Source organism: Lagenorhynchus albirostris, chromosome 11 (assembly GCF_949774975.1).
Source record: "Lagenorhynchus albirostris chromosome 11, mLagAlb1.1, whole genome shotgun sequence".
Classification (NCBI taxonomy): Eukaryota; Metazoa; Chordata; class Mammalia; order Artiodactyla; family Delphinidae; genus Lagenorhynchus; species Lagenorhynchus albirostris.
The window spans coordinates 69,895,872-69,919,628 of NC_083105.1; the positions used below are offsets into that span (position 1 = coordinate 69,895,872).

General features: G+C 38.2%; 2 protein-coding genes across 7 annotated transcripts in view; one reads left to right on the forward strand and one right to left on the reverse strand.

The window, feature by feature from the left end:
• The window catches only part of PPHLN1 (periphilin 1), a 141,568-nt gene extending 132,824 nt beyond the window's left edge, over window positions 1-8,744 (reverse strand). For 2 of the 6 annotated variants that reach the window (XM_060166528.1, XM_060166525.1), the window contains exons 1-2: window positions 8,627-8,700; window positions 8,165-8,298 (exon numbers count right to left, since the gene is read on the reverse strand). Coding sequence is in view for 1 of the 6 variants with exons in the window: in XM_060166523.1 (XP_060022506.1) it covers window position 357 (1 nt within the window). In the remaining 5 variants the exon portion in view is untranslated. Of the gene's footprint in view, window positions 1-356; window positions 397-7,724; window positions 7,749-8,164; window positions 8,299-8,626 lie in introns of those variants that run through there. The other 4 variants (XM_060166527.1, XM_060166524.1, XM_060166523.1 and 1 more) reach the window with 3 other exon arrangements.
• Window positions 8,740-23,219, forward strand: ZCRB1 (zinc finger CCHC-type and RNA binding motif containing 1). The gene is made up of 8 exons (XM_060166529.1): window positions 8,740-8,932; window positions 9,976-10,061; window positions 13,111-13,139; window positions 18,725-18,836; window positions 19,187-19,294; window positions 21,933-22,045; window positions 22,152-22,227; window positions 23,042-23,219. Exons 2-8 carry the CDS (start codon window positions 9,978-9,980, stop codon window positions 23,171-23,173), a joined length of 654 nt encoding a protein of 217 aa, XP_060022512.1. The 5' UTR covers window positions 8,740-8,932; window positions 9,976-9,977; the 3' UTR covers window positions 23,174-23,219.
• The last annotated feature ends 538 nt before the right edge of the window (window positions 23,220-23,757 follow it).

The following is a 23,757-nucleotide window of genomic DNA, read 5'->3' on the forward strand; positions in this document are numbered from 1 at the left end:
TGTACTCTTACCATACCTATTGCTTTTACAAAACAGCAATATCAGAATATAATTCTTTATTCTATCCAAATTACTGTGTATTTTCAGAATAAGAACATAAAAATAGTAGAACACAATGTAATGGTGAAATTAAACAGAACTTGGTGTAGCAAAATAATTAGCACCTACTAGTAGAAAACACCCCAAAAAATCAAACACCACTGGTAAGGCCCATGCCAAATTATTAAACTTCTTTTATCCTTAAGAAACCTAGACTACCAAGGGGGAAGCGGGGTGTGGGATGAATTGGGAGATTGGGATTGAAATATATACACTACTGATATTATGTATTAAATAGATAACTAATGGGAACTTACTGTATAGCACAGGGAACTCTATTCAGTGCTCTGTGGTGACCTAAATGGGAAGGAAAACCAAAAAAGAGGGGATATATGTGTACATATAGCTGATTCACTTTGCTATATAGTAGAAACTAACACAGCATTGTAAAGCAACTATACTCCAATAAAAATTAATTTTAAAAAAAGAAGTCTATATAATTGGGGAAGGCAGTAATATAAACAGATGATTCCATATGCAACCCTGTACTGTTAGTAAAACAAAACAGAAGACACAGTTTGATGATTACATACAAAAGAAAAGAACATTGGGCTGTAAAGAAGATTGGCTTTAAGCCAGATCTTTAATTAACACAACAGAAAAGGGAAAAGGTATTAGAGCAGGAGGATATAACGAAGGTACTATAGGATAATAAGGGAAGAATATGCTAATATCACCTTGAATTCAAAGAATCTTTTTTGTAACTTTCAAAGGGCTTTAAAATAACTGATGAGAATGGCCATCATCAAAAAATCTAGAAACAATAAATGCTGGAGAGGGTGTGGAGAAAAGGGAACACTGGCACTGCTGGTGGGAATGTGAATTGGTACAGCCACTATGGAGAACAGTATGGAGTTTCCTTAAAAAACTACAAATAGGGCTTCTCTGGTGGTGCAGTGGTTGAGAGTCCGCCTGCTGATGCAGGGGACATGGGTTCGTGCCCTGGTCCGGGAAGATCCCACACGCCGTGGAGCGGCTGGGCCCGTGAGCCACGGCCGCTGAGCCTGCGCGTCTGGAGCCTGTGCTCTGCAACAGGAGAGGCCACAACAGTGAGAGGCCCACATACCGCAAAAAAAAAACCAAAAAAAAACTACAAATAGAACTACCATATGACCCAGCAATCTCACTACTGGGCATATACCCTGAGAAAACCATAATTCAAAAAGAGACATGTACCAAAATGTTCATTGCAGCTCTATTTACAATAGCCAGGAGATGGAAGCAACCTAAGTGTCCGTCATCGGATGAATGGATAAAGAAGATGTGGCACATATATACAATGGAATATTACTCAGCCATAAAAAGAAACAAAATTGAGTTATTGTAGTGAGGTGGATGGACCTAGAGTCTGTCATACAGAGTGAAGTAAGTCAGAAAGAGAAAGACAAATACCATATGCTAACACATATATATGGAATCTAAGAAAAAAAAATGTCATGAAGAACCTAGGGGTAAGATGGGAATAAAGACACAGACCTACTAGAGAATGGACTTGAGGATACGGGGAGGGGGAAGGGTAAGCTGTGACAAAGTGAGAGAGTGGCAGGGACATATATACACTACCAAACGTAAAATAGATAGCTAGTGGGAAGCAGTCGCATAGTACAGGGAGATCAGCTCGGTGCTTTGTGACCACCTAGAGGGATGGGATAGGGAGGGTGGGAGGGAGGGAGACGCAAGAGGGAAGAGATATGGGAACATATGTATATGTATAACTGATTCACTTCGTTACAGAGCAGAAACTAACACACCATTGTAAAGCAATTATCCTCCAATAAAGATGTAAAATAAATAAATAAATAAAATAAAATAACTGATGAGTACAGTAACCTTATGATTAGCAGCACATGTTTATGACATTATCCAGATTTAGGCTATTGACCCGTTCTGCAACTGAAGCCAGTCAGCTAAATTTAAACTAAGGTGCTCTGACTCCCAGTGAAGTGATCATGTTACTTACCCTGTCATCACTTCACTAATCTCCTCCCATTAGGGAAGTATCAGAAGTACTCCAGTAAAGGTCTCTGATCCAACACCGTATGAAAACTGAATACAACTGAAAAATGGAAGGACCCCTCTACATGACAATTAAGCAGAGAACAGAATTAGAATTCAGTGTGGGGAATGTAAGCTTCATTTAGAAGTTTGCTAATAACTGGTCGTAGATTACAAAAATCTCATTCTCTTATGCCATATTCAATAGAGTACGTTTAATATACCATCATGGTATATTTATGTCCAGGAAGAAATAAGCTTTCTTAGAGCATTCCATTGAGCTACCCAACCACTGTCATGTTAGCTTCAATTGAGGGCGAAGATGACAGGGAGGACTTGAATTCTCGGTAAGAGTAGCCTGGAAATTGAGAAACTGGAAAGTCACAGGCAATATTCTTCTGTCAAACTATTCACGCTTTGAATCCACAGGCAAGGCAACAGAGAATGATCCGTTTTTCATTTTATCTAAAAGGTTATAATAGCAGCTTAGACTACAGAGAAACTCTGTACATTGCTCCAGCCAGCTTCCAGTATTAAATACACACAGGATAAATAGCTTTCCCTCCTTCCCAAATGCATTCCTTTCACTCTTTATATTCATTCAGTAACTATTTTGATAGCAAACCATGGTTAGCAATTAGGTCACATTTGACCTCATGCTTTAGATGAGCCATAGGCCTTCACACTGGCAATTGCCCACCCAGGATGCTTTTCTCCAGGTATCTGCATGGTTAAACCCTTCAATGTCACCTCCAATGTCTTCTTAATGTCATTTTTCTACCAGATCCCCCAATCTTGCTATTTTTTTCACAGCATTAATCATCTAAGATACTATATAACTTTGATGTAAATTATTGGTCCCTTGCTACTAGGAATGTGAACTATATGAAAGCAGGGATCTCTACATTGTTCATTGATTAATATTAAGCACCTAGAATAATTTACACAACATATGTGCTCAGTATTCATGGAGTAAATCTATTAAAGCTGGTAACATGCCCCCTCCGGATAAATGATTCCCACATCTCCACTTCCTTTCAAGAGGATATCTCACAGCACCTCCAACTCAATATGCCAGAACAGCTCTTCACACTTCTCAGAAAACTGCTTTATCTCCTGTTTTCCCCATTTTGGTCAATGAAACCTGAGTCACACAAGACCCAAAACTTTTCATATCTAAGTAACTAAATCCAGGTATATCTACCATCTCAATATATAACGTACATGTATCTCCACTTCCTGAACCCAGCTACCACTGTCTTTGTTCATATGCTCTTAATCTAGCCATTGGACTCCCTAACAGTAAAACACTGGTCTCCTTGCTTCTGATGTCATCTCTTCCACTCAGCAAACTGCAGCCAGAGTGTTCATTCTGATAAGACACCTGATTTAAAAATCTCAGTTATTCCCCATATCCCAAAGAATGAAGTCTCAGCCTAAACTTGAAAAAGCTTATTTATGACCTTGCTCCTACCATTCCAGCTTCACCTCCTACCAATTCCCCAACAGCCTCCAGAACCTCCAGACATAACAAACTACATCCTGTTCTGCAAGTGTGCCACTATTTCTCACCACCATATCATGGCATGCTTTTCTCCTGCCTAGAATATCTTTCTTCTACTTATTTGCCTTCACCCTCTACCTAGTGCTATATAACATTACATTCAATTTACTTTCCTTCCTCTCCTCCCTCCCAATCTAAACACCACTGCAAAGGCAACGAATGTGTACCTTTCTTATTCCTGTTGCTTAGCACAGTAAAGGTACTTATTAAATACTGATCAAATAAATATATTATTCATATGACCACTACATGAGCCATTCTGAAGAACCTAAATAATAGTTTGTACCTTTTGGTTACTCAGAAAACTTCCAATGAGCACTATTAGATTATGGCTCCTATTACACTTCTCATGACACTAATGCCACTTCATTTTTGAGCAAAAGGTACCAATGAGAATCCTTTAGCTCTAGTACCTAAAGCAGTGATTCTCAACCCTGTCTGCACATTAGAATCATCTAAAGAGCTTTAAAAAAAAATACTAATGCCTAGGTCTTGTCCTCTGAAATCCCTATACGGTTGCCTGGGACATTTTTTTTTAATCTTAAACTTATCTTAGGATGAGATCCATTGATGTTAAAGCAAGGTAAACATATTCCTGATATCCTAAATTAAAACAAGAAGTTTTTAAGTATAGACTTGAACCTAAAAATTACATAATACTACTTCTACTTGAAAATGTTTAAAATTCCAGACATCTAAAACAAAAATGAATTTTAGAATATAGTTAAAGTCTGTGAAGAAAAAAAATAACATTGGATGTCAATTAAAATGGTCAAAATAAAGAATCCACAAGAATTAATCATTGTTCAGTGCCCAGGGAGAGATAAATGCAGGCAATGATACTTAAAAAAAAGCCAAGAAAATTTAAATATAATCTTGAGAGAGAGCTTAAGTGTGGGTGAACAACAGACAATGGTAGAATCCAAGAAAACAGAAAGGAACTGGGGAAGATAAAACGTCCATGAGAAAGATACAAAGTACCAGGGCAGAAGACTGGCATTGCAAAGGAGTGGGAAATGAGCCTGCATAAGTATTCAACAAGCTTTCATTTCCTCCCCTGAAGTAGATATTATCCCTCCCATTCCAGAAAAAAAACCACAGAGGCTCTGAAAAGCCCAAATCTCAGAGGCATACGGAGCCTGGAATCAGACTCAGGCCTGTATGACTTTAAAAACCAAGCCCTTTCCACCATATCACCTTGCTTCACAAAGCAAACAGGCAAGGACAGAGAAAACAAAATTCAAGGGCATTAAATGGCACAACAAAGCAAAAAAACAGGGACCTGCCTGGTGGCACAGTGGTTAAGAATCTGCCTGCCAATGCAGGAAACATGGGTTCGAGCCCTGGTCCGGGAAGATCCTACATGCCGCGAAGCAACTAAGCCCGTGTGCCACAACTACTGAGCTTGCATGCTGCAACTACTGAAACCCGTGTGCCTAAAGCCCGTGCTCTGCAACAAGAGAAGCCACCAAAATGAGAAGCCCGCGCACCACAACGAAGAGTAGCCCCCGCTCACTGCAACTAGAGAAAGCCCACGCAACAATGAAGACCCAACGCAGACAAAAATAAATAAATTTTAAAAAAATAAAGATACATGTCAACTAAATACTTAAGAAAAAAATGCGAAAAACTAGAGGAGGAGCTCCCTGTAGGCTTTTAAACCTAGAAATAAGGTGAGGGGAAAAAATGTCATTCCAAATGACATTAACCTGGCAGTATACAGGAAGGACTGAAGGTGAAGAGGCTAGAGGAAAGGAGATCGCTGATTGCTTCATAATGAACAATAGACCTTAGTACTATTAAAGTACTGCATTCTTTAGTAGTTTTACAAGTTACTTGACTTTTCACTGCTTTGAGGAAACTTCTTTTATGTAAGTATTAAATACTTAGTAGTAGATTATTGTTCATCATAAGTGATCAAGTAACAGAAATTACTCAAATAGGCAAACTTTGTGTGTAATATTTTCAAATCTACATCTCATTTCACATCTGGATGGAGTTTACAGTCTTTAGTGGTCAGCCTCCTTCCAGTCTTTTACCCTCCATTTCACCCTTAAAAAAGGATACTCAGGGCTTCCCTGGTGGCACAGTGGTTGAGAGTCCGCCTGCTGATACAGAGGACACGGGTTCGTGCCCCGGCCCGGGAGGATCCCACATGCCGCGGAGCGGCTGGGCCCATGAGCCATGGCCGCTGAGCCTGCACGTCCGGAGCCTGTGCTCCGCAAGGGGAGAGGCCACAACAGTGAGAGGCCCGCGTACCGCAAAAAAAAAAAAAAAGGATACTCAATTAACTTTGCTAATATGTCATTCATATTTGAAGTTTCCCTGATCAAGAACCCAAACAGTTTCTTATTAATTAACTGTAACAAATCCAAACATCTCTGCCCTTTACATGCCCCCTTCTACCATCTCACCTAAACTTCTGTTCTCTCGGAAAGGATCATTCATGCCTTCCTCCTCACTGGGTCACAAAGTAACAAACACTACCCTGGAATTGTCTTATTTCCCAAACCACAATACCTCTTTCCATTCTCTCACTCAACTTCCAAACATCCATAGAGGCCCAGTTCAAAATCTATTATTCTCCAGAAAGCCCATTACTGAACCCTACAACACTTACAAAAGATTCCATACCAATGGCTGCGAAGCCCACGTGTGACTTATGTTTGGCCCAGGTTTCTTTTTTTTTTTCTTTTTCTTTTTTTTTTTTTTCGGTACGCGGGCCTCTCACTGTTGTGGCCTCTCCCGTTGCGGAGCACAGGCTCCAGACGCGCAGGCTCAGCGGCCATTGCTCACGGGCCCAGCCGCTCCACGGCATCTGGGATCTTCCCGGACCGGGGCACGAACCCGTGTCCCCTGCATCGGCAGGCGGACTCTCAACCACTGTGCCACCAGGGAAGCCCCAGGTTTCTTTTTTTTTTTTTTTAATAAAACTTTAGTCCATTGACCACACTTAAAAACTGGAAGATAACCCTTTAAGAAACTATATTTCCAACTTTCCTTGAAAAGGCTGGACACTCTGGCAACGCTGGGATCACACAGTCACACAGCCACAATCAGCTGTAGCTGAGTAGCAGCTTACGTCTTTTGAAAGATTTTTACATTTTGTTTGTTTGTTTTTGTTTGTTTGTTTGTTTTGCGGTACGCGGGCCTCTCACTGCTGTGGCCTCTCCCGTTGCGGAGCACAGGCTCCGGACACACAGGCTCAGCGGCCATGGCTCACGGGCCCAGCCGCTCCACGGCACGTGGGATCTTCCCGGACCGGGGCACGAACCCGCATCCCCTGCATCGGCAGGCGTACTCTCAACCACCGCGCCACCAGGGAAGCCCAGATTTTTACATTTTAAAGTCAGGAGATGACATCAACCGCCTGACTTCTGAGGCTGTATCTGCAGCAACTGCAATGATTCAAGAAATACTTGACTGCCTATTAGGCACTGGAGTTACAAAAGTAAACAAGACACAGTCCCTCCCCAAAAGCCTAGCTTAGTAGCACAGACAAAGAGATAAGCAATCAGGATACATCCTATAAGTGCTACTAAAAGGGAAGTAGAGGGCACTTAGCACACAGCAAGGGTACCTAATTCTGTCTACGGAAAGTCAGGGAACACCCCCTCAGAGAAATTGACTAAACTGAGATCTTTAGCAGGTATAGGAATTATCCAGAAAAAGGTAGGGTAAGGATCAGGAAAATCAAAGAACTTTTGCAAAGACGATGCCTGAAGAAAAAAGCATTAAGAAAGTGAAATCAGTTCCATATGGCAAGAGCCATGACCCACCCACAAACGCAGGTGTCAAAAGAAAGGGCTCAATTGAAAGGGCTGGAGGGAAAAAAACAAGTGTTAGTTAGGGTCAGGAGACGTAAGAAAATTTCCATAAAGAGGCTGAATAAGTAAAAGTTTGTTAAGCAAGGAAGAAAGGTTTCAGAGAGCCCAGTTGTTGTGTTGAGGGGTGAAATGTGGAAGAAAAGTAGGGAGAAGCAGTGAAAGCCTAAATCAAGGCAGAGGGAGCGAGCATAAAGCAGCACGGGGATGGGGGTGTAGCATAGAAGACCAAAGGGGCTTACATCTTGGACGGTAACCAAGGATAACAGGGATGTGAAGCATGGCAGTTTTGGCTGGCCACAAGTTTGCCAAGAGAATTAGTCCCAACGGTCCCCTGGTGGACGCGGAGGCATTCGGGCCTCTCAAAATTCTGCTGCGCCCTGGCTGGATTGCACTTCCGTCTCTCTAGAAGACATCGGCTTCAGTCTGGATTGATTGTGCAGGCTCCAGGAGAGGCTCTGAGCTCCAGGCTGCTGGCACGCAGGCTCCCAGGGAGTGATTAGAGGCCTGGTCTGTGTGTGCTGGTTGGTAGAAGTTAAGTATAAACTACCTTGCATTATTTTCTGTTTTTTCTGTCGGAATGATGGGCTTGTTTACAGCCACTTGGGGAAAAAGCAGTGTGTGCCCATTACAGATTTACAGGAAGAAAAAAGGTGCCAAGAAAGTTAACATGTGTCCATACCAATATTCAGGATGAGTCATTCTGTGAATCCGAGTCTCCCCAGGTTGACCTTGTCTCCCCAACGAGACTGAGATATCCTCCAGAAAAGGACCGCTTTACACTTTTTTGTAGCTGCCGAAGTGCCTATAACCGAACTGGGCACGTCGAAAACATTCAGTAAATTTACCGACTTACTAACTGACCTCGGCTCACTGAAGTCACCTAGTTCAGTCCTCTTTTTGCATATTACGATGCTAAAGAGAAGCGAACCTGTATCACAGACTCAACACTTTCCTTTATTCCAAACTCCGCTGCGTCTCTCCACCCTCAACCGCAGGAGCAGAATCGTTGCACGATTCAAATGCAGCGGGAAACTCCAGGTTCCGCCGCGGAAAGGCCTGCCCGCCCGCGCACTCCCCTCTCCCCGGTGTAGCAGCCCGTGCCCGTCCCCGTCCACCTCTCGGAAAGGTAAAACGCGCTCACCGACTCTGGGCCGCCGGGAGACCCCGTAAACGTAGTCGTTCACTCGTCGCAGCGCTTCCAGGGAGGCACTTCCGGCGCGCGCGATGACGTCGGCAAAAGCGCCCGCCCCTAGACCCGCCTCCGGGGCTTGGGTCAAAGGACATCCTGGAAGAGGCACTGCTGCTAACTTCTTGTCGCCGGCTCCTGACCCTTCCCAGGACCCGTGATGCCAAGGCAGCTGCAAGGGGCGACGAACTGTCGGGGTTGAGCCCCGAGCGAGCTGAGGGCTCGCGCTCTTCTAGTCTCCCGGGCCTGCCCCACCTGAAGGTAAACGCCTACCCAGCTGCGGCCTTTCTCCCTGCGGGCTCCTCCCCAGACCCAGCTGCCGGAAACATTTGACCCTCTCTCCCGCCACCCTTTTTATTCTAAGACCTTTACTTTTCCCTGCCCTCGCATTCTCACCAGAACGGCTAACGTGTGAAGAGTTTCAGTTGGAAGCTTTTAAAAAGCGACCTGTCGATGAAGTTGTCCCCCAAAACATCCCAAGTATCAAGCGGTTTTCCCATTACATCGCGAACTGGCACGCCTTAGAATCAATATTTTGACGTTTGTGATTGTAAATACACCACACACACTTTTTAAATCGAAAATTTGAACTTGGTTGATTGAGTCTAATATAACTTTCAGAGATAATTTTCTGACTTTGCAATATACGGTATGAAAATGAATTACAGATTATATTTGTAAACTGAAAAATACATATACAGGTCAATACCCTTCAGGACCCTGAAAACTATTCCAATAATGAAATGTATCATTTCATAATTTAGCAATAATATGCAAAATTAGAGATTTGAAAGAACTTTATTTACATCGTCAAAATGTGAGGCTAAAATTTCCTCTTAGCACCGCTCCAGAGAAAAATATTAAGACAACCAAAAAGTTACCCAGGCAAATTAGTGAAAATCAACAGCTAAGTTTCTTTCTGAGCTCCCAGGCTCTTTCTCACGTGGGTAGGCAGGGTATTAGGTATATGTGAAAGCACTTTCTTGCTCTCAGCCTGAGGGGAGGTTAAGAGTAGCCTCAGAGTTTTTCCTTCATCTGTTTGAAACCCACCTCTCCATTCACGCCATATTCCATCACTGAAAGGGGTTAGTGTAAAGAATCTACTTGAAAGAAGGACCAGAAAACTCTTTTAAGTGGTGTCTGGAGAAAAGGAATCCCTTAATTCACCCAGCTGGAGTCAATGTTCCTGAGTATTACTAAGACGGAAAGTATATAAATTTGTCACTTACCTATAGTATTGGTTTTACTTGGAATGAAGAATACCTGGTTTAAATTGCTTCTGGGTTTGTTTGTTTGTTTTTTAGAAATGAGTGGTGGATTGGCCCCAAGTAAAAGCACAGTGTATGTATCCAACCTGCCCTTTTCCCTGACCAACAATGACTTATACCGGGTAAGTTTTTGTATTAGTATTGTTATCCACTGAATTCTCTATTTGAGATACAAATGTAGCTTAAGCAAACAGTTCTCTTAGGCAAAATTCATAATAAATACATTACAATGCACTTAAATCATTAATACCAAAGACCTGTATGGTAAACATAAGTAAGTGAAAAAATTAGACACTTGTAATTTCCAAAGAGAATTCCCAGTGCTTTATAGAGGATAACAAGTTTTTTATAAACGCAGAAGCCACTACTAGCATAATGATGCTGATTTTTCCTCCTTGCTTACTTGGCTTTTGAAACTGGTAGTGGGGTGGAGCTTTTGGAGGAAGGGCTGATGGAAGCAAAACAGATCCCTTTCCTAATCCTCCAATCCTGAAAGTATATCTTAATTTATATATGTGGCGAAAACTTAACAGTTTAATAAAGTTTGTTTTCAGTTCAGGATAGGGGTGACTGGAGGAGAAAAAAATCCCTTCCAACATCTTCTTTCACCTTGTTACCTTACAGAGAACAAAATTTCCTTCTGTGCCTGTCCTGCAGATGGGTGGTTGAGAGGGACTGGAAGGAATGACATGAGTCGTATCTACAAGTGTGCCTGCTTTTCTCTGCTACTTTGGGTAGATGTTAAGTACAGTAGAGAGATGCTGCATAGGTGATACATAGTACTCGATTAATTAATTAACATAGCTTGAGTCTCGAACAGAGAAGAAAACAAACTTTATTGTCCTTCCTTGTATCCAAATAGAGACATCTCTTTTTATTGAACACTTACTATATGCCAAGGACCACTTACAAGTACTAGGTACACATCAGTGAACAAAAAGGTGAAAATCCCTTTTGGCACTCACAATGTAGCAAGATAGAGAAACAATTTGAAATATAAAAAATTTAAATGATGTTATTTGTTAGATACTAAGTTAATACTAAGGTATTAGGTGCTAAGGAGAAAAAATAAAGCAGGAAAGGAGGGTTATTAAATAGTGAAATTTTACTTTAGGAAGGTGACTTTCGATTAAGACATGAAGGAAGTAAGAGGCAGCTATGCAGATGTCTAGGGGGGACAAGCATTTCAGGCAGACAGAGTAAATAAAGTGGAGAGAAGAGGAGGGGCAATCAGAGGTAAGCCCATTCAGGGGTGCCTTATAGGGCTTGCATAGATAATGGTAAGAACTCTGAATGAAATGAGAAGCCATTAGAAATGTTACGTAGAAAACTGTCTTTCATACAGATGGCCAATAGGCACATGAAAAGATGCTAAACATAGCTAATTATTAGAGAAATGCAAATCAGAACTACAAGGAGGTACCACCCCACACTGGTCAGAATGACCATCGTTAAAAAGTCCACAAACAATAAATGCTGGAGAGGGTGTGGAGAAAAGGGAACCCTCCTACGTTGTTGGTGGGAATGTAAATTGGTGCAATCACTACGGAAAACAATATGGAGGTTTCTCAAAAAACTAAAAGTAGAGTTGCCATATGATCCTGCAGTCCCAGTGCTGGGCATATGTCCAGAAAAAACTATAATTTGAAACGAGACATGCACCTCTGTGTTCATAGCAGCACTATTCACAATAGCCAAGACATGGAAATAACCTATATGTCCATCAACAGATGAATGGATAAAGATGATGTGAGATAGATATACATACATACACACACACACACACACACACACACACACACACACACACACACACAATGGAATACTACTCAGCCATAGAAAAGAATGAAATACTGCCATTTGCAGCAACATGTATGGACCCAGAGATTATCATACTAAGTAAAGTAAGTGAGAAAGAGAGACAAATACTGTATGATATCACTTATATATGGAATCTAAAATATGACACAAATGAACTTATCTACAAAATGGAAACAGACTCACAGCCATAGAAAACAGACTTGTGGTTGCCAAGGGGGAGGAGTGGTGGGGAAGGGATGGATTGGGAGTTTGGGATTAGCAGATGCAAACTATTATATACAGAATGGATAAACAACAAGGTCCTACTGTATGGCACAGGGAACTGTATTCAATATTCTGTAATAAACCATAATGGAAAAAATATGAAAAAGAGTATGTGTATATATATATATGTATATACATGTATATGTGTGTATATATACATATACACTTTGCTGTACACCAGAAACTAACACAGCATTGTAAATCAACTATACTGCAATAAAGTAAATTTTTTTAAAAAAAGAAAGAAAATGAAAGGCAAACCACAAAAAAAAAAAAAGAAAAGAGAGAAAACTGTCTTTTTGGTCTTCAGAATTCAGTATTACTAACACTGCAATCCAGTTATACTATGTTCCATGGTTACACAACTTATAGAACTCAAGCATTTATTATTACTGATTACATACATTAATGTATTCTGAAGGACTTTTGTACCAAGCATTATATAATAAATAGGACCGGCTGAAACAGTAGAAGTAGATAAGATTGCTTAGAGTGAAGATGTAGATGTAAAAGAGAAGAAAGGGCCAACTGTAAAGTACCACCAACATATTAGGGTGGGCAGAAGGAGACTGATGGGAATGGATTTTTCATTATAGAAGCTTTTTTGTTTTATGAACAGTCTATGTAAGGATTTGTCTTCTGACATAGTGATTGCTTGATGGAGTGGGGGGCTGGGGGGTAGGCCAGGAACAGTGATATTCCACAACATTGATAGCTGAAGCACAGGGTTTCTCTGGAGCTATGGTGGGGTTGATAGTTGTCATGGATATACCACAGGAACACTCAGCTGTGCAATGTGTGTGCCTTCAATCTACCACACATGAATAGTGGGTTTTTTTCTCTGTATGCACTCTTTTGTCAGAAGTTTAGGAACTAAGGCAAATACCTGTGACACCAGTAGCCAAAAAAGAGGATTATGCTAGTCACTAAAAAAATATATCTTCGAGGGCTTGCCTTATAGACCAGAGGCTAAAAATTTTCATAAACTACAACAAACAATGTGGTCAGTATATACAGCCTGAAAATTTAATGTTCTTTTATGATTTTAAATTAAATTGCAAATTATTATGTGGTCTTTTGTTTCAGATATTTTCCAAGTATGGCAAAGTTGTAAAGTAAGTATATCAGATTTTGAAACTTCATTTAAAAGTCTATCAGAATTTACTTCTCCATTATTTTCTTAATGGAAGTAGATTTACTATTTTTTATAAAACAGATATTTGATATAAAAAAGAAATAAAAATACTACTGTTAACATTTTATATATATTTCAGTAATTTTTTAATATACATAAATATCTATAGACAAGTTTTAAAAGACAATTCTATACATGCAATTTTGTTGTCTTTTTTTTAACTTGACATTGTATTGTAAATATTTTTCCATGTACCATATAGATACATCCTTGTATTTAATGATTTCATGGTATTCCTTTATACGGCCTAATTTATTTAAATAATATAATTTTGTACTATATTACTAAGAACTAAAACTGATCCTGTTATCCAATATAAGACATAAGTGAAAGGCTCCGATTAAATATATATTTTAGGTACTAGGAGGTGTGTTATCAAGTATACTATAAATGGATTATTATTTGTCAAACAAATAGAATATAAAAACAAACACAGTTGACTCCTGAACAATGCAGGGTTAATGAGAGTGTAAAGTAAAAGCAAAATAGTGTTATTCTATCTTACAACTAATAATATGTTCTGGTATAAATTTAAAGTCATATTTAAAATCCCAAGAATTTAGAGCATATTTATCTTGCCTAGTTGTTTTTCTTTTAGCTTTGATAAATGAATGTTAAACAGTTGAAGTTCATGTGCATCCTGAGGTTAACTTCTTTTAAACTTACTTCTCTATTAAAAAATAATCAAAAATGCTACTAGGTCTTCAGAATTTCAAACAGTGATCATTATCAATCAGAACACTAATAATGATGATACGTAACAATGAATACATAAATACGCTATGCATTGTTCTAATATCTTTACATAAATTATCTCATTAAAGTCTCATAACTACCTTTTAAGGTAGCTACTGTTATTATCCTGATATTATAAATGACAAAACTGAAGCACACAGTAAACCTAAAATCATATTGCTGGTTAGCAGTGGAGCCAAGGTTTGAATCCAATAGTTTGATTCCAGCCTATTCCTTTAACCTTTACCTTTTCTTGATTTTTCCCTGTCAGAATCGCTGAATGAATTTCCGTACAAATACATAATTATAAGCCATGAGAATGCTATGAAGTTAGACACAGAGTTATAAGCACCTGTAAACAGGGAAGACCTGATCTAGTCTAGAGAGTCAGGGTAGATTTACCTAAGTCATTATTCTTTGAGTTGAAACCTAGAGGCTGAGTAAGAGTTAAGTAGGTTAAAAGAATGGGAGGAACATTTCAGGTAGAGGGACTTGCTTGTGCAAAGGCCCTGTGGCAAGAGAAAATAAAGCGAGATCAAGAAACAGAAAGAAGGCCAGTGTGACTTGAGATGAGTGAGCAAGAGGGAGAAAGCACAAGACAGGTCCAGAGATGGAAGCAGGTTCCTCTAAGGGCACCAAGAATCCATTAAATAATTTTAAATGAGGGAGTGACATGATTTGAATTTTTAGAAGCTTATTCCATCCAGCTTCAGTATAGATATTGGATTGGAGGGGAACAAGAGCAGGTGCAGGGAGACCAGTCAAAAGATATAACAATAGCCCAGGGGAGAAATTTGGACTAAGATGATACAGGTAGAGAGGTAAAGAGTGGTCAGATTTGAGAGATCATTAGGCAGGAAAATGGGTAATACTTAATGATATACTTACTTTGTATGTAAGGGTTGGGTGAGCAAGAAGGAGGTATTATGGATGACACCCAGGTTTCCCAGAATAGTGTCTGCTTCACTTCATGTGCTTAAATGAGTACATCATCTACCTTATATCAGGAAATGGTACCACTGTCTAGCTTTTTTCCCATGCTGGAGACATGGGAATCATCCTAGGTTTGTCTTTTTAAATCCTTGATGTAATTATTTTTGTTACCGTAGAAGGTACCTCTATCAAAGTAATGTATTTTAATTGGTTTATAGGTCTTTCTCCACCTCTAGACTGTAAGCCTTTTCCTGAGGATAAAAACCCATCCTACTGCCAGTGCTTAGTACCTGTGCTTGAGGCTAATGGAAAGACTGAATGGCCACATGAACAAACAAATGGATACACGCTTTTGAGAAACTGCTTTCCCATTTGTATCTGTCTTTTTGTTTTAACATATTGAGGTAGGATTAATAGGGGTTACAGAGACAACCTTAAAGAAGATTTTTATATCAAAATAGGTGAGATGAAAGGAACATTTTATAGATAAAGCTTAGAGAGGTGCCTGGCAAATAATAGAGTAAAAATTCCATCACATGTATCCAAACATAAAGATTTGTTATTACTGCAAAAATAAATTTTTTGAATAGGGGAGATGAGGCATTGTTTATACAGAGATTTCAGTGGAGACAAGCAGAAAAGAAAGGAGAAGAAATTATTTCCAGTTAAGAACTGATACATTCTGAACCCTGAAGAAGGAGTGAAATTTTAATGGGCAAAACATTGAGATTTGAAAGCGGATAGAAGCCATATGAACAGAGGCACCAGTTTAGGGGAAGTTCAGGCCATGCTTCATGAACACTGAGTGCCTTCTTGTGGCTAGACCTCATAGTTTGCAAGTGAGGAGCAGTGAAAGATGAGGGAATGGGAGCCATAATCATGAAGGATATTGATTGCTGGACCAAAGAATAGGCAACTTGAAGAACCAAAGGTTTTTGAGCAAAGGAATAAGTGATTTTATTTATTCCTCAAGTAGAAGACTTTTCCACTAGCATGTGAGCATAACTTAACACCAAGGGAACCAGTAAGAATAGATTATGGAAACAGTAATGCCACCGTGGACAAGAAAAAAAGCAGTGGGAATGGAAAAGAGAGGACAGATGAAAGAGGTCATTAACTGAGTATGACTTAGAAAGCTAACACTTCCAAATAGTACTTTCAAAAAAATGATTTATGACTTTAACTGACCATCACAAACATTATGAAATTTTTAAAAAGTTAAAGTAACTATCTTACTTTATACTTCTTTCAAAATTGGTTAAAAACTTTCCTGTTTATGCTAACTGGTGTGGCTTTGAAGAAAACCAGCCTAAACTTGAGCTGCATCAAGTGCTTGACTTCTCTTCCTTCCTTCTAAGCCCAATGAATAAACAGATGCAGCCTTTTGAGAAAGTAAACCATTTTAGTTGCCCATTTTTCCCTAAATTATTGTAACTTATATTTTTTTAATAAGACATCACTTTTCTTAATATCATGGCATCTTTTTACCAATTTCATTCCAATGACTCTATAGGTACCTAATCCCAAATCCAAATAAAATAAATTTTAATATGTGAAATATAATACTAAATCAAATTTCTGTTTATGTATTCATTCATGTTCTCTTTTCTGTTTTCCTGTTAATTCAGTTTTTAGAAAATTATTAAGCTTTGTCTTAGAGCTTTGTCTCTTTTTTTGCTATTTGGAAATAATTTCAAATTTATAAGTTACAAAAATAGTACAAAGAACATCAAAATATCCCTTGCCCAGACTGACTTATTAACATTTTATCCCCATTTACTTTATCATTTGCACTCTCTCCCCAATGTGTGTGCATGTATGTGTGTGTGTGTATACACACACACCTATATGAGTATGTTTATATATATCTATGTGTATACATACACACAATTTGTTTTTGTGAGTCATTTGAGGCTGTTATAAACATCATCACCCTTTACTCCTAAATACTTCAGTGTGTATTTCCTACAAATACAATAGCGTTATATGTTATATAACCACAGTACAGTTACCAAACTCATAAATTTATCCTGATGCAGTACTTTTGTTGAATCAGTCATCCATGTTCCAGTTTTGTCACTTGACCCAATAATGTCCCACATAGAATTTTTTGCCTCTAGTACAGAATCCAGTCTAGAGTTAGGTGTTATTTTAACTGTCCTATCTTTTTAGCCTCCTTTAATCTGGAACATTTATAAATAATATAGCTCTAACCCATCTTTTTTCCCCCTCATTTTGTGTTTTCCTGATGTTGCCTCATGGTTATGTGGTGGTTATGTATTCTTGGGTGGCATACTCTATAGGTGATGTGTTCTGAGGGTGTCACATCTGGATTCATACAGCATGCATCTGTCCCTCATTAGTGATATTAATTTTGATCACCCAGTCAAGACGTTAACCAACTTCTCCACTGTATAATTACTTTTTTTCCCTTTTGCAACTAAGAAGCAGTCAGTGGGAGACACTCTTGAGACAATGCAAACATCCTATTACACATAAAAATTTCATTTTAGACATAGCATTTGTTGATAATTCTTGACTGATCCAGTACCATGATTGTTTCAAATGGTGATTTTCCAACTCTAGCACTCCCTATACATTCACCAGTCATCCTTTGGCATTCAGTAGCTCTCCTTTCTCCCCCTTTTATTTATTATCAGTATGGACTTATGAATTCCTTTTTTATGTGGTTTATAATTCATTACTGTATTTAATTATTTTGGTACTCAGACTGTCCTAGATTTGGCCAATCGGTGCTCCCTCCAACTGGCTTCTCTGTTCTTGTGCCATGCCCCATCATTACTATTTTTTTCAAGTACTCTCTTTCTTTTTTTTTTAATTAATTAATTAATTTATTTTTGGCTGAGTTGGGCCTTTGTTGTTGCACGTGGGCTTGCTCTAGTTGCGGCGAGCGGGGGCTACTCTTTGTTGCACTACGCAGGCTTCTCATTGCAGTGGCTTCTCTTGTTGCAGAGCACGGGCTCTAGGCGTGTGGGCCTCAGTAGTTGAGGCTCATGGGCTCTAGAGCGCAGGCTCAGTAGTTGTGGCGCACGGGCTTAGCTGCTCCGCGGCATGTGGGATCCTCCCGGACCAGGGCTTGAACCCGTGTTCCCAGCATCAGCAGGCGGATTCCCAACCACTGTGCCACCAGGGAAGCCCCAGTACTTCCTTTCTGACATAGCAAGATGTTCCAAGAGCCCTGTTGAATATTTTCTTAAACTGTATTTAATGACATATGATGAGCGAGGACCACAGAACTAGGGATGGGTAAAGCATCAGGAAAAAGAACAGGCTCTGTGCTCTTACGACCATCCCTACCACTTATGTACCTTGGGTAGTATGGCTAAGAAGCACAGAAGTGGAGATTCCTTAAAAGAATATTAAGATTATAGTTATGTTCTAACACCTAGAAAAAAATAATTTGAGTAAATCACTTTACTTTTTGGGTAGAAGAGAATATCTCAGTTTTGTTTTGTTTTGTTTTTTCCTGCAGAGTGAGGGAGTCAGTAGAGAAGAGGAATTATGCTTACTCCTCAAGATTCCATTGTCTCTAATCTCTTCATCCTTCAACTCTGATTAATGTTAGATTTATCAGATACTCCTAATCATAGCTGTGTTCACTTGTGTGAAATCAGTATCACACTTTCCCATTTCCATTCTTCTTGATATCCCAGGACTTTGAAGAGTTAGCTATTTGTCAAATACATTAATTTCCTTGCTTACTCTATAAATGTTTTATTAACCCTTTTTGACCACTTGAGTTTTTCAAGTATTTATTCATATATGTTGTTTATGCTGCCTCATTATTTTTAACTGGCTATTTGTTTATGCTTTAAGGGTTACTATAATGAAAGATAAAGATACCAGGAAGAGTAAAGGGGTTGCATTTATTTTATTTTTGGATAAAGACTCTGCACAAAACTGTACCAGGGCAATAAACAACAAACAGGTAAGCCATTCATTCCCAACAAGGTTTTTAACCAAAAGCCTTTGTGCTTATCCAGGCTAAAAACGTGGGGATGAGGGGATAGTCAAGTCTGATGGATATCAGTAGGTCCTGAGGGTATTTAACGTACAGAAAAGAGGTCAAAACTGTACTGGGTTCCCAAAACACTGGTAGAATATAAGGAATAAAAGTCTATTCTACAGGAAAGAATTTGTCACACTTAAGTGGGCAATTGCTAAAATAATCTAAAAAATAAAATGGAATTGAAAGTTTGAGGAAATGGGATCCAGTAACTGTAGTTTTAGGTTTCAGTGAAATACATCCTATTGCATGTGCATTTTTCTCTGTTCTAGTTATTCGGTAGAGTGATAAAAGCAAGCATTGCTATTGACAATGGAAGAGCAGCTGAGTTCATCCGAAGACGAAACTACTTTGATAAATCTAAGTGTTATGAATGTGGGGTGAGTAAACCTAAAACAGTATAATTTTCCATAGTTTACTTGAAGGTATTTTTCACATCAGTGTTTTGTTTGTGTTCTCCAAGACTTCTGGATGGCTAAAATCAGGTTATGAAAGTTTTACTTTGGGACTCTAGACTCATGTAAGTAAACTCAATTGAAATGTCGTATGTAAAGTTAACCTGAGTTGGGTAATAGAGGGTGGTATTTTCTCCAGTTTCCAAACCTTTAAAAGTTGTTAGATTAAAAAGTTTAAGACTAATTACTTACATTATTGTCTGAAAGATTTTAGTGACCCATAAATGATTTTAGTGACCCATAAATGATTAAGTATCACAAATCAGTAAAAACATTATGATATGACCCATCCTCTATGGGATATTGTTTTGAAAAGTTTTCCCCCCTATTTGTACTGCTGATAGTTCAGGAGCTGAACTATACCCAGATTTTCTTATCTAGTTCTCATCATCTGTTGTTATCCATTTAAACTTTGGGTGATTAGGAGAGATGTATAGCCACAACACAACTTTGCCCAAGGCCCATAATTGTATCAAGAGAATTTCAGTCTGGGTCTGTTGCTGCCTATTTCTAAAATGTCTTTATGTATACTAAAAAGCAGGATCCAGAGGTTAATGGGGAGCTTTCTACTGAAGAGAACATTACTGAGAGACATTGTCCTGGCTACATGATCATATGGAAAATAGAAGGAAATGTGTTGGGGTCCTTTCCCCAGTGCCACTCACTCCCCCTCAAAAATATATACATATACAGACAGATGGGTGGGTGAATAGACAGATGGATGGATGGACGGAAAGAGAAAGCAAGCAAGGCACTGGGTACATTCTGTAAATTTTTATGATTCTGACACCTAAGTTAATGTTTCAAAACCTGTGTTCCAGAGTCCCTCATAAAAAAGAAAAAAAAGAAAGGAAAGGAGGGTGGAGTTGTTATGGTCAGATAAATAAGTATATATCCACATATTCACAGTAAATATTAAATTATCTGAGAACTCCTGGATGAATCTGTTAATCTGTCTTTTTGGTTTATGGATCCATAGATTTGTCATATTATACTTAGTACATTATAATATTTCTTAAAACATCCCCCCACAAAAATCTGTTTACGTTTATTTTAGCCTGATTTTTCCCAAAGCTATTTCACTATTAAACCCCTGCCCACATTTTTTTTTTTGTATGGCATATGTTAACAGTTTTTGGTATACCATTATTCCAAAAACAGTTAGAAAAATGGTTCTCTAAGTACATCCTCTCAGCAGTTCATTAATAATAACACCTCTTGGGTTCAGCCGTGTCCCCAGGTATACAAAATACACAGTCTATTTGATGCTTTGTAAAATATACTTGAAAAGCATGATTATTTTTCTCTTCTGTTGTTATAATCCTGGCTCAGCCTCTCCGCACACCCTCATTCTCACATATTACTTCTAAAGGTGTTTTGGTAAGCTAATACACAGATTCATTGTCTCATTTTACAACTCAAACCATGTTATGGCTCATTATAATGTTATGGCTAGTCCAGCACTGTCAAATACAAACATATGCAAGCCACAGATTTAATTATAAATGTTCTAATAGCCAATTAAAAAAAGTAAACAGGGTAAAAACTTAATATATTTTAATTCAAAATATTTTCATTTGAATTATGGAATTAAATTTTTTTTAATTATAATATTTTACATTCTTTTTTCATACTGCCTTCACAATCCAGCATGTATCAATTCAGACAGGTTCTCAGTAACCACAAGAGAATTATAGCTAGTGGCTACCATAAGTGGACAGTGCAGGTGTAGTCTAGATATGAAAGAAGCAAAATGAAATTAATTGATAGGAAAAGTGAGGAAGACTTTAAATTTTCCATTTGTTTTTAAAAGAAAATGTTCAGCAACATCTTGGAAGTTAGGAATAGTTTTGTCCCCATTTTATCATAATAACTTAAAATTTTTACAACTAAGGTAGATGGTCCATTTAAATTTTGAATTATTTTATATCCTGAATCTTCAGATTTAAAATGTTTGAAGGAAGAAAACTTCTTTTACTCTTAGTGAAACGACTAAAATACTTCCTTATTGGGAGTTATAATATCATAATCTCTTCCTTCTAAATATTAAAGTAATGGGTTTTAATTTCTTTGTGTATATTCCCTGTGTGACAATATTCTTTTTTTAAATTAATTAATTAATTAATTTATTTATTTTTGGCTGTGTTGGGTCTTTGTTGCTGTGCACGGGCTTTCTCTAGTTGTGGCGAGCAGGGGCTACTCTTCGTTGTGGTGCGCGGGCTTCTCATTGCAGTGGCTTCTTGTTGTGGAGCATGGGCTCTAGGCACATGGGCTTCAGTAGTCGTGGCTCGCAGGCTCAGTGGTTGTGGCTCGCGGGCTCAGTAGCTGTGGCGCACGGGCTTAGTTGCTCTGCAGCATGTGGGATCTTCCCAGACCAGGGCTCAGACCCGTGTCCCCTGCACTGGCAGGTGGATTCTTAACCACTGTGCCACCAGGGAGGCCTCTGTGTGACAATATTCTTTCTTAAGTTATAAAACATTTTAGTCTTAAGGAACCACCAAGTTTCTGTTAATAACACAACAAATTTAATATTTCTCCTTTCCTTTTTAATGGGAAACAAAAGGAAAGTGGACACTTAAGTTATGCCTGTCCTAAAAATATGCTTGGAGAACGTGAACCTCCAAAGAAGAAAGAGAAAAAGAAAAAAAAGAAAATTCCTGAACCAGAAGAAGAAATGTATGTATAGCCACTCTTAGCAAATGCATTATTGTGTAGCTTGTCTTTTTCCTAAGTGCATTCTGATTTTTTTAAGTGCATTCTGATTTTTTTTTTAATAATTTAGTGAAGAAGTAGAAGAAAGTGATGATGAAGGGGAAGATCCTGCTCTTGACAGCCTCAGTCAGGCCATAGCTTTCCAGGTACTAAATAGTTCTTTTCTAAGGCACCATGCCATAGCTGCCTTGAGTTAACAGTTTTATATTCCTTGCTTACTTTATTAATCATCTCCTGACGCAACCTCTGTCTTCCCCTTTGCCCCTAAACTTTAGGAGATAGGCTTTTTCTTTAAGGTCTTTAGAACAGTGTGGTGGAAAAGTGCCTATCGGTTTTTTCTAGATTTTGAGGGCCCCACAACACTTTTACTGTCTTAATCTGTTTTCATTATAGAATTGAGCAGAACTATTTGATTCAAGTGAATTTAGCCCAATGGAAAAGATTTTACTAAATCGAAGATACTGTTTTAAAAGAAGCTTCATTTTAAAACAAAACCAAAAACATATTTTTGACCATTAAATATCCTAATACAAGTATACGAAACATTTTTTGAAGAAGGGTGTATAACTTCCTGATTTTATATAACCACTTATTTTGTTTTAATGTAGTTGATAAATCGTAAATGCATACATCAATTTATTTTTTCCTTTTAGTTAAACTAATGTATTTTATGTAACATTCCCACATCCAACAGGGATGACAAGTAGGCTTCATTTCATATGCCTGTTAATTAGTAGAACTTGTCTAAAATAATTTTGATTAACATGGTAAGACTGGGACAAAACTTGGGGGGTAGGGGAAATAGCATCTTAATGGAGTAGAACTGTCTGCACGGGCTAGGAGGGTAGAGAGTGCTGGCACTTGTGATGTATGTTTTGCCATGTTTTAAATCAATGGACTGTAAATAATATTAAACAGATTCCTGATTTTGTTTTGTTTGTTTTCCGAACCACATTACAGCAAGCCAAAATTGAAGAAGAACAAAAAAAATGGAAACCCAGTTCAGGGGGTCCCTCAACATCAGATGATTCAAGACGCCCAAGGATAAAGAAAAGCACATATTTCAGTGATGAGGAGGAACTTAGTGATTAAAATTATATATATTATGTCAATATCATTAAAAAATTTTTTAAATCTTGGAGTATCAAGTTCCATTGGGACTAAAGATTACTTTTAGAATTTGAACATAAGAACACCTAGTACCAAATAGTTTTTTACTTTACAATAGTTCATAGGAAATTGAAAAGTAATTTTAAAGTATGTTTATCTTGCATCAAGATTTGCTAATAATCATTAATCTTGAAAACAGTTCATTTGAATAAAAAAGAAAACTTAATACTATCATAATAATGCTATTGTCATCCCAAGAAAAAAGGTAGATAAGTAAAAAGATTTGTTTGAGAAGTTCATTATAAAAGTTTATTCATGATTGGCTTATTTGAGGACTTTTGAAATAAATTTCATCTTTAAAACAAAAACCTCTTAAAGACTGAAAAGGTTGAATGATTTATTGTGATTAATGTTAATAAAATTTTCTCAAGAGAATTTTATTTTTAAATGTAGGTGTTTTTGTCATCTTATTTCTTTTACCTTTATCCCAATCTGGATACATTGTAATTACCCATAAAATTTAAAGTAAAGTAGCTCTCAAAGGTTTGTAACCAAAGAGCAGTAAT

Bases quoted from the DNA above. Each gene is read 5' to 3' on its own strand.
- ZCRB1 (XM_060166529.1), top strand. From the start codon at position 9,978: ATGAGTGGTGGATTGGCCCCAAGTAAAAGCACAGTGTATGTATCCAAC. The intron at 13,140-18,724 runs GTAAGTATATCA...TTATGCTTTAAG, and splicing joins AAGTATGGCAAAGTTGTAAA to GGTTACTATAATGAAAGATA. The intron at 22,046-22,151 runs GTATGTATAGCC...TTAATAATTTAG, and splicing joins CCTGAACCAGAAGAAGAAAT to TGAAGAAGTAGAAGAAAGTG.